The 11686-nt window shown below is 35.5% G+C and overlaps 2 protein-coding genes across 2 annotated transcripts in view; one reads left to right on the plus strand and one right to left on the minus strand.

The window, feature by feature from the left end:
- Nucleotides 1–4623, plus strand: part of LOC147069798 (dynein axonemal heavy chain 1-like) — a 112427-nt gene extending 107804 nt beyond the window's left edge. The window contains exons 77-80 of the mRNA XM_085950347.1: nucleotides 91–221; nucleotides 1695–1876; nucleotides 3023–3152; nucleotides 4363–4623. Coding sequence (XP_085806473.1) covers nucleotides 91–221; nucleotides 1695–1876; nucleotides 3023–3152; nucleotides 4363–4550 — 631 coding nt within the window. The 3' untranslated portion in view covers nucleotides 4551–4623. The remainder of the gene's footprint in view (nucleotides 1–90; nucleotides 222–1694; nucleotides 1877–3022; nucleotides 3153–4362) is intronic.
- Nucleotides 4624–8373: 3750 nt separating this feature from the next.
- Nucleotides 8374–11500, minus strand: LOC147069799 (uncharacterized). The gene is made up of 2 exons (XM_085950558.1): nucleotides 11246–11500; nucleotides 8374–9942 (listed from the first exon to the last, which is right to left on the minus strand). Exons 1-2 carry the CDS (start codon nucleotides 11417–11419, stop codon nucleotides 8395–8397), a joined length of 1722 nt encoding a protein of 573 aa, XP_085806684.1. The 5' UTR covers nucleotides 11420–11500; the 3' UTR covers nucleotides 8374–8394.
- Nucleotides 11501–11686: the final 186 nt, after the last annotated feature.

The following is an 11686-nucleotide window of genomic DNA, read 5'->3' on the forward strand; positions in this document are numbered from 1 at the left end:
TGCTTTGAATAAAAGAAATAGTTTGTTAAGTACAATATTGTTTTTTGTTTTATTCAACATTTTAATTAGATACCTGTATTGTTGTTTTAGTGATTTATTAAAAGCGGTTAAGGGACTGTCGGTGATGTCGGAGAGTTTGGAAGAACTGGCGAACAACTTGGCCATCAACAAAGTACCCACTATGTGGACCGCCAAGGCGTACCCATCAATGAAACCGTTAGGTAAATAAAAGACATTTTTTATTTAATACTATAAGGTTCCAAGTATTCTTCCTTGGGAAAACAAAAACAACAGTGAAGTAGTATTCAAAACTGCCTCATTATTACTTTTGTTTTGCCAAGGACAAACACTTAGAACTTTGTAGTTCTCCACTTGCAATATAGAAAAACTCATATTCAACTTACATTAGTAGGTAAGACCCTTTTTAGATTGGATCTCCAAACGAAGCATTCGCGAGTCGATAACGCGGACACTATCCCTTTTACACAGTACATCTCACTTGTACGAGAACCGCAAACTGCCACTTGACATCTAGATTTAAGCCTAGTTATAATTAATTAAATTATATAATATAATAATTAAATTAAAAATGGGCCGTGGGTTCCGGGTTTAAATAGTCCGGGAAAAAAAATACACATGGCGATTGGAGAACCACAAGGTTCTAAGTGTTTACTTTTGGGGAGAAACAAAAGTAACAATGAGGCAGCTTAAAATATTACTTCACTATTAGGTATATTTTGTCAAAAATAAACACTTAGAACCTTGTAGTATTAGGCTCGCGACATGTTGTTTTTCAATGTGTGTTTGTAGTCAGAGTATGAACCTAATAGGTTGAGCAAGTGGATAACAAAAATCCCCATATGATCTTAGGATCAGACGAGGTTAAAAAAAATTAACGTCATTTGATTTTGTTTATCTAGAATCATTTTCATTTAGTTTCAGTGTGTTTTCCGTCACGCTATCCAATCACTGCAACTCAGCCAGACCCCCCACCCCCAGGATAAATTATTTTGGTTAATAGAATATTACTGATGATCACGACCCGAATGATTTTGCTGTCAAACAGCCTTTTCAATGGATCGGCCCCACTCGACATTCTACGACACGCAAAGCCTGTGACATTTATAAATTGATGAAACCATCTGAGGCATCCAATTTTAGCTTTAATATTCTGATGTCTAAGAGACAAAAAAGCGCAGACGACACAAATGGACATTAACGATCCTAATAATAATTATGATTATTGGCCACATGCATTTTTTTGATAACTGTTTGTGGATGTGATAAGTTGCAATAACTTGTAGGTGAGCACCTTTACCGGCAGGCTCAAAGTGAACATTGTCTGGTTATGGGGAATGTACCTGCAAAAGTGCGGGTGTCCGAAGTTGACGCGATGAGAAACTGTAAGTAATGGGCGAGGTAAATGTGGAAGTCAGTGTCACCTACAAAATTTTGTTAATCCCGCCCCCTCCCGCTGATTATCCAATTAATTTCCAATGACATAACACATTGACAAAATGGCGGTATTGCTTAATTAATATACTGACATTTCTTGGTTAAACGTAAAATATTTTACGCCACCATCTAATTTGTAGGTTAGTCAAAGGCGCGACTTTGCACTGAATCCGATTTACTTGTCTATCAATCCTAAAAAACTATTCACTTCAATAAGTGGTGTTTGCATGTTTTGACAGGTGCATGGGTGTTGGATTTGGTGGCACGGATCTCATTCATACAACGCTGGGCGGATTCAGGGATTCCAAGTTCGTTTTGGATTTCAGGATTTTACTCCCCGCAAGCCTTATTGACCGCTGCACTGCAGAATTATGGAAGGAAACACGTTATATCGATTGACACTATCGAATTCAACTTTGATGTTAGTACCGAATCAATATTTATTTAATCACTTGGCCATGTCATGTGACCCCGTGGAACAAGCAACAGTTTGTAAAGAAAATTGCATACACTGTAACATTGAGTTGCCGTAACATGCATTTGAGGAAAACCATATCTAGAAGATGTAGCATTAATATAAACAAAAGTATTACTAAAGATATACCATCATAAATCGTCAGGTGTTCAAATTTAGAACTAAACTCATCACAGTATAAGAAGTATTGAATGACATGTCAAATGTTAGCATGTGGCGCCCTCACTCAGTGGACAACTTATACTGGTGGACCTGTAGAATCAATATTCAAATTAACTGCAAGTCATTTCACATTATAGATTCATTTGTAGCAAACTTCGTGATATTATCGCATGTGGAGCTTGTGATTTCTGGACTTTTTTCATTTCTCGAGATTCAAGAATTCTCAAAATCAAGAATATTTGATTTCTGAAGAATTCTCGAGAAAACAACATTATTAATCTTCTTGCCAGTTTTATTTTTTAATTTTAAATCCTCCTGCCAAAAAGAGTTTTTTCAGCACGTTCCATAATTGCTAGATGCGTTTTTGCAAAAGATATAAAAATTTTATTTAGATAATAGTTTATAGAATTGACAGTTTGAATGAATCTAGAAATGTGTTGAAATGATTGCGGTTTAAAAAAAAATATAAATGATATTATTGTGAAGTCTACTGTAAATGAATCTACGATGAGAAATGAATTGCAGATAATTAAAATGTTAGTCCATTGGTACAATGTTTCAGCTTCACTTTCATATATTTGGGCTCTTCCTCCTACTTTCATTCTTGGGGTTACTGGCAAAAGTTGTTAAGTCTATAATTTAGGTATTTAGAGTTAACAACGGATTGTGTCTATATATTATAAATATGTACGCTAGAAAAAAAATGATTGTATGTAATCTGATATATGCATTATGCCTGATTTTAGAGGGCATGTCAAACTTTTAAATTACAATTACTTCATAACATGATTTCGAGACTTACCAACATTTGGCAGTAACCCCACGAATTATATTCTCAACAAAACTCTAGAGTACTTTAACGGAGATGATAATGCCATAATTAAAATCTACTTCATTGAATAATAATGCTAATTGACTTTTGCAATGTAGATTTTAGATACGAAACTTAAGAATAAGCCATTGGACGGCTGCTGTGTCTATGGATTGTTTGTGGAAGGAGCGAAATGGAATCATGACGATCGATGCCTCGCCGATCCCCAACCGAAAGAATTGATGACAGGTAAAGACAACGTTTGATAGTCTATTAATTATTTCAAACAAATAACAAAAGCACCTGTATAACATGGAATACCTTTTGATCGAGAGACTTGACCGCACTTCAGTGGCGAGGGGTGGAGGTAGGCTGTGCGACTAAATTAGAATGTGATCTAAGTTAAGTCCTATCTGAGTTATGCTGCATTACCAACTGCGAGCGTTGGTTAGGCTTCGGCCACATAGGTAGGTGCTAGAGGTGAGTTGGAAATACTGTCACCAGTTTGTGTACTCAAGTTTCGGATGAAACTACCCATACTCAGTATGTGTGGTCCGATAAACTTGCTCCAAAAAACCTGTAATGATATCATTGCAAGCAATGACATTATTAATGGGCAACGCACTCAGTACAGTAACTAGCAAGTAAATTCGTGCATAGCGACATTCGCACATGTATAGGTAGACGTCACGCAATTTCCATTATGCGATATCACGCATTGGGAATTTATAGCATTATCACCTTTATTGTAATGGCGTTAGAATAGTGTTTATAGTGTCAATGTTCATTTGAGCGAGCGATATTGATATTAAAATATGAATTATGCCATTCGGCAGACCGACAAAAAGCATCGGGAATTTATATCAATATCGCCTTTATTGTAACGGCGTTAGAACAGATTATGCCATTCGGCAGACCCGACAAAAAAGTGAGTGTCATTTATTTTTCCAGATGCTTCGTCCATATTAATGTCATTGATTGCGAGTCACTCGCCAGTTAAACAATAAGTCATAAATTTTGTTTCGCAGCACATTCCGTCATGGTGAGATGACAGGCTTGTTATGACTTCTCAAAACATGTTTAAAATTTAAAAAAAATCATTGTTCATTTTATGTACAAGAATATTATAAACTAACAGAAAAACAAATCATAAATTTAAAATGTGTTTAAAATTTTATAATAAATGGGACATATTTCAAATCTCTTGGTCTCAAAGGTCTTGTGCATTGTGTTGCCACATACTTCCGCAGAACTTTACCATTTCATCGATCCAGCGGCCTATAGGTCTGTCTACCTTGCGGACGTTTTGTACCTCTTGTATACCAATGGATGACTAAATTTTTCCAACGATAAATATAATTTCCACAAATAGCGGGAATTGATTTATCATGGTGTCTGTGATAAACATTATTATCTTTCCCATGAAATTTTCTATCTACACATCTTTTTGTAATTTCAGAAATGCCGGCCATCTTCCTACGTCCTGAACTATGTGGTTCTGAAGCAATGAACTTGTACGAATGTCCCTCATACAGAACGAAAGCCAGGTCACATTTTGTGCTCACTTATAATCTACCGTCTGGAGATAAAGATCCAAGTTTCTGGATAAAAAGGGGAGCTGCCTTGATCAATGAACTTGATTATTGAATGCAAAATAATACTTATAAAATAAGTTTAGTAATGTTATGTAATCGGAAATGTTGTGTGTTTATTAACATAATAAAGAGTTTTTGTTGAAATCTGTTGTTTACTATTACACTTAGTGCCGAGCCAAACCGGGCGACCAGACCGATGCATGCAGTTATATGGAGCATGCCACACCTGGTCGCCCAGTAATCGCGCAAGCAATAAAGTCGCGCGATCAGTAAAATCTCGTGCGCTCGGTCTGGTCTCCCGGTCTCTCTGGTCTCTCTGGTCGGGCGATCAGTAGCGATGTATGAAAACATATAGCTATGTATTGAGCGCTGCCACACTAGGCGACCAGTCGCCGGCAGCCACGCCGCATTTTTTGCATAATTGCGTATACATTCATTATTATTATTGGCTGCCTCTCTGGTCGCCAGCAAGTCGCCCGAGTAAATCGCCCGAAGAGACCAGTCGCGCGACTGGTCTCGAGACCAGAGTCGCCCGGTGTGGCTCGGCTCTTAGAGTTAACTGTTAGTTGAGGGACTGAAGATTATACAAATACACTTAAGTGAACCAATGACCGATTCTAATACATCACTTTCAAAGTTAAATAACATGCGATTTGTAAATTCTGTGGTTTTGGGGTAAAAGTCAGTTTGGTGGCAACTGAGATAATCGATTTTGAAATAAATCACAGTTTTCAAAATACCCAAAATACTGAAGAAGTTAATTGGTGTATCTTTTTTTAATTTCTTTTACATTATTTATCTCTAATTAAGTATTTTTATTTTGTGTTATATTCAATGTTGGTTGCGCTTTTCAGTGTACTGTAATATGACGGAATGATTCAGATGCTGGTGGGGCTTATACCAATGATGCCAGGCACTGACATTTAATGATAAGGCTGGCTCTGTGGTCTGGTTCTCACTCACTACCACTACCACTCTCATGCGTTAACTGTTTATTGAGTCACCCTGTGAGCGGCAATTGACAGTCAAAATCAGTGCACGTAATGACGTCTAAATGTTTTACAGGTTATAGGTGTTTACAAGCACACGGTTGAAAAACGACTGCCTGTTAATAGTAGGTCTGGCAAGAATAATGATGTCAGATGGGTAAGATATTTATATTGTATTAGGGCCGCCATAATTGGCCCAACTTAATGCTTGAACAAGTAATTTTACTTAGAGTTAAAAATGATTTTCTCAATTTAACCTATTTTTACAAATAAAAATATCTATTTATTTTGCTTACATGTGACAAAATCTATGATACCCAAAAAAGTACAAAATTCTTTATACAATAGTAATTTCGTAAAAATGCGACTTAAGAACTTTTACCCTGCAATCAGAGAATTTGTAAACATTTTTCACCATTCCCTAAATCAGCGCATCTATTCTATACACAAGGCTGCTATCGATGGTAGTTTGTCATATTTATGTATTGAGATATTATATTATCCGCACATTTAATATAACAAACTGCTGTAGAGGTTTACTCAACCCTACAACAGACGCATTATTATCTATGCTCAATTATTATATAGCATATATAATAATACGAACAGGAAACGACAGGCAACAAATTTAGTTGCTTTTCGATCTTCTTACTACGCAGTCTATATACATGCACAACTTTGTGTAATATTTCAAATCATAATGTAAACCTTTCGTAACAAACAAAAATCAATGTGACAGTCTAATATTTTTTTTTTTTTTTAGAATTATTAATAACCATGCCCTTGCTTTTTCGTACAAGGTGGTTGTTAGTAATTTTGAACAATCACAAACACCCAGGCTTTGAGAAAAACACATAAATGTTTTTGTCATGACCGGGAATCGAACCCAGGAACTCTCGGGTGGAAGGCGAGCGCCTTACCAACTTCACCACGAGAGTGCCGTGTTAATCTTAAGTGTATTACTACCTACTAGGGAATCCAATCCCGAGCCAAAATTCTGATCCCGGGATTTTGGGATTACAATTTGACAATCCCGGGATTGGCATTTTTTTCCATTCTTAATATAAAATTTTTATATTTACAAATAACATTGATAAAATCGGTCAAAAATAAATCTAGTATAATTTATACTATTTAAGACATTTATTGTTAATATTGTATACGTTCAATCTTGGAAATACATAAGTTTAATGGAGTAAATAATATTGTAATACAAATAATAATGTGAATTTAATATGAGATTGCTGTTTCTGATGAATGGGTTAGCGAGATTTAAAATAGTGAAGCAAATCATGGTGTACTTATGGCCTTTCCGCTTCATAAATCTAATTAGTCAGCCAAATATGAAACTGTCGAAAAACGTATGAGATCATGGTGGAATTACTTTGTTAATAGTGCGAAACATTGTTTTTTCGATTCTTTCTCATTTTTATTAATTTATGTGAAAATATAAAATGAATCGGCAACTTACACATGGGTATAAATCAAACTTCATTGAAACTCAGTTTATTTCTAATGTAGTTATTTGTTATTAAAAGTATTTTTTCTGTTATTATTTTATTTTCCATAAAAATTGATAAAAAAATCAATCCCGAAAGTTTCGGGATTATGTTTATCAATCCCGGGATTCATAGGTATCGAAAATAGCTCGGGATCCCGGGATTGAAATCCCTACTACCTACAATATAAAACCCAAGAAAATACCCACTGTGTATTATTCAACTGTGTCTCATACCTTACTACCCAAAGCATCATATCACACACGCGCCGAAAGCAACCTTCTGTCAAATTAATAAATGATGTACCCTCACACCAAGAAACATTAGGAACATTTATACTGCCCTCGATAGCAGCCTTGTGTATAGAATAGATGCGTAGGTCTTGTTTTCAAATGATCCATTATTACTATCGAAGAAAATATTGATATTTATTAAGTTTTTTAGTGAGTTCAAGTTAAACATTCAAAGAGGCCAATCGTCCGAATACAAAATTAGTGACATTCCATAAACTTTAGAACAGTCGGATGACTCCTTACTACTGAGTGATTATTTTTCGGTTGTCTTCCAGACGAAGACTTCGGTAGCAAGCATTTAATGTTTACCCAGACTTTTCAATAAAAGAATTTATCAACCATTGAAATGTAATCAGTGCTATAAATAATGGAAATCGATGTTTATGTGCATACAGTAGAACCCCGATCTACGGTTCTCGCATAAATCGTTTTCCCGCACGGATAGCCCCGCCAAACACCCATAAGAACAATGTTAAATAATCCCGCATTAACCGTTCCCCGATTTATCGTTTTCCTCGATCTATCGTCTAAATATTATGGTCCCGTCACAAATATTAACCTGATTGACCGTTTTTGTTGAATATTTTTCATTTCGCTTTCGTAGAATTGTTTATGATACATACTACAGACCTTTCAGTCAGGTTCAGACAGGTCGGTCGGCGCTCAGGCTTGCCTCATATCTCATATCACGAATTTTTATTAGTCGCAACTAAAATTCCCCCCATGAAAAAAACTAAAACTCTAGCTGAGAAACTGAAAATAATTCAAAACATCGAAAAAAAACCTTGGAGAAAAACGAGTTTTTTATATTTTATATATCCCGCATTTATCGTTTTTTTCTTAAGGTCCCTTGAAAACCGTAGAATCAGGGTTTCATTGTATTTAAATAAGGCGGTGACATCTATCTAATTTCAATGAAATCTTTGGGTTATTGAAGTCCACCTCTTTTTAACAGGCATTTTTAGCCACTGCATTGTTTGTGTACAGATGGAACGAGTAGGGACATGAAATAAGTGTCGAAACTTCGATACTTTTTCTTTCGATATGACATCCCTAGGAACAAGTAATCTCAATATGCTAATAAAATAATAAATAATTTTACAACATGCATTTATTTATTTTTCAATAATAGGAACATCTATATAAACAGCGTTGGATGTTGATTTTTTTCTATTTCTCACGACGCCAGGTTTATTGTGAGTCAACATGTGCTGGTTCAACGAGGATCTGAGGTAATATTTCCTGAAGCAGACGGGACACTGCTCCTGCTTCTCCATGTGTTTACTCTTGAGGTGAGCTATTCTCCGACTGCTGGATAGAAACCTTTCGCCGCAGACTTCGCACGAATAGGGCCGCTCGCCCGAATGCAGCCTCTGATGCATCTTCAAAGCTATCTTGCTGACAAACCGATTCCCGCAAACGTCACACTGCTCGGGCCTCTCCCTGGTGTGGACTACTTGATGCTCTTTAAGATTGCCGCCCGTTCGAAACGCTTTGCCGCACGTGTCGCATTTAAAATTTTTCAAATTGAAATGTTCGATCATGATATGCCTCTTCAGGTATTCTTTCACATTGTATTCCTTCCCGCAGTAATCGCAAATGAACAACTTCACCGGTGTCTTTTTGTCGTAGCCTAATAAACTTAGTTCGTGTTTCGCAACATGATTTCTAAAATAACGATCATTGTTATAAGTTTTCTTACAATATTTACAAATATTACTTTTTTTAACGTGACTGTGTATTTTTTTGTGTAGTTTTAACGTCATTGCGGATCTCATTAACGTACCGCATTCATCGCACATGAACGAAGGTAATTCCCCCATATGTTCAAATCTAATATGCTCTTCTAAACCTGATAGGTATTTATAGTCTTTTCCACAGTGATCGCAACTAAATTTGACCCGTTCCCCGTGTAAAACCATATGTTTGTTTAAGTTCTTCTGATAGTAAAAAGCCGCCCGACATATCGGACAGACAAATTCCTTAATAGTGTTGTGCTTGACCATGTGTATCTTCAACATGTTAGATTTCTTGTACGACTTTTTACAGATGCGGCAAAAATGTCTGGAGTTTTCTGGGTGTTGGACTTTATGCGACTGCAAATCGTTTTTACTCCAGAAACTCTGATAGCACATGGTGCAATCGTACAAATAATCGCTGTCTATTTCCGGTATCAACAATCCTTCTTGGTTATTTGAAATGAATTGCGCTAAATTTGGGTCAATAGTAAACGAATTGAAATCAGTCTGCTGTAACACCTCATCATTGTACAATTCTGACTTTAATAGCCAATCATTTGAAATGTTGCCATTATTAAAATCAACACTGTCGATAAAAACTGTTTCATTTTTAAACAAAGCGTCCTGATCTTTATTATTGATATCATTTATTTGACACTGTATCTGTTCCTTCGAATCCTCCGATATATCATTCTCAATGATAAATATTTCGTTTTCTGGTAAAATCAACAATATAGCTCCTTGATTTTCATACGGTTCGCTTTTGGCAAAACCAGCATTCGCTATCTGTTTATAAATCGTTTGTATGCAATCTGTTAATGTCGTATTTGAGTGTCGATACTTCATCTTGAAATCGTAAGCGTTCTGAGCTTCAACTAAGCATTTTGAACATATCACAGTGGGGAATCCGTCATCATTGTTTACCTAAATTAGAAAGATTTAAAACAATTAAATAATGAACATTAACACTGCAGGGTTTATTAACGCTTTCGCTGCTGAAGAGATAATGAGATTTTAATTGCCCCCTTTAAAATGCACGTTAATTACATCGATCGGCCGCCTGGTCATTGCGCACCGTGTGCGTCTTTCGCGTCCAAAGTATTAAGAAGACCTAATTATAAATATCGAGTAAGAAAGGGACTACGCGAAATATATTCAGGAGGAATTTGGTTAGTGAATGAAAGAGGCAAAATTTTACGTTATAGTTAACCTTATCACTGCCAGCCAATTTTTACTAGGTGGACACTTGTAGGCCAGCTATTTTCGAAATAAAATAAATCCTTTAAAAAATATGAAATAGGAACGGAATGATAAATAGTTGTGAAAACTTAGCAACACAACATGTTTATCAAGTTTATCGTGAATATTTTCACACTAAAATGATAAATATTGTTTAAAAAATATACACAGAAGTTATGACGTTTACAAGAACCCGCGAATATATTCGTCCGTGGCCTGACACGACATACATGCATTGGCGAGTTAATTCGTCCGTGGTACGGATCAGGTTAACTACGATTGCTAACAGATTACGTATTAATGCAGATACACAATAATACCTATATCGTACATTTTATTTTCATCCTAAAACCACCAAGTTAGGCTCAAATTCAAGCAATAGATAAGTTTGTGTGTTTTCCTCAACGATGATTGCTACTTTTAGTAATTATGCGGCAGATCCTCGGATGCGCTTTTATAATTTTTTTTTTTAAAACAGTTCATTCCATGTAGAATTATATTAAATACCTTTTTCTGTCGGCGCAGATGCTTTTCGATCCAATAATAAATTGTTAATTTAAAATTTTTATACATTTCGATGCAACATTATCACACACTAAGATTATATTAGGTTGGGATAGGTTAGGTTGGGTTTAGTCTAAAAAGAAAGTTATAAAAACGCATGCGGGCATCTGCGGCACGTTTACCCTACTTTTAAACAGTTTTTGTAGTGCGATTTTACTCACAAAACTCTAAAACAAAATATAGTACAAGTCGGTTATGGGAAAGCCAGCGAGATACTGGATTATTTGTTAGGTTGGGTTAGTTTAGATTAGGTTTTCATTCTTGAATTCATGAATTTCGCCAAAATCCAAAGCCAACGCCTGGCTTCCCCATAACCCAAAATATTTATTAAATTCTACATTATTTGGAAGCCCTTCTGTCTTGAAGCACACATACTGTCACTTTATGGAGGCTCATTAAATGGAATGGAATGACATTGTATTACCTGTTGTGACGTTACTTCTTGGATAACATCTTGGATATGAACAGTTTCTGATCGATCGTTTGGAACATCTTCGAATATATTTATCAGAATTTCATTTTCATGTAGGCAGACTCTACAAACTCCACTTTTCAGAGTCCCCAATGTTAGGTGTTCTAGCACCAGTTTAACATCCATTAATGTATCCACATTTGACACGTATTTATTTGTGTACTTGACTAATTTAATCTCAATACTCAGCAAAAAACCTTATTTGACAAATTTGAGGTTATGGTAAAATATAACTGTCACATAGAACTATCAACAAAGATGTTAATCTATGGTGATGCGTTTCGAAAATATTTAATTTAAAAATTGCTAAATGTCTAGTACGTGTTTTGGTATAAATAATGAGTAAATAAATATATTAATATAGTGCATATTGATATAAAAATGATTTAAAAA

The sequence above is a fragment of the Rhyacophila brunnea genome, unplaced genomic scaffold (assembly GCF_057557595.1).
Source record: "Rhyacophila brunnea isolate RB1 unplaced genomic scaffold, BYU_Rbru_1.0 scaffold_23, whole genome shotgun sequence".
In the NCBI taxonomy this organism is placed as follows: domain Eukaryota; kingdom Metazoa; phylum Arthropoda; class Insecta; order Trichoptera; family Rhyacophilidae; genus Rhyacophila; species Rhyacophila brunnea.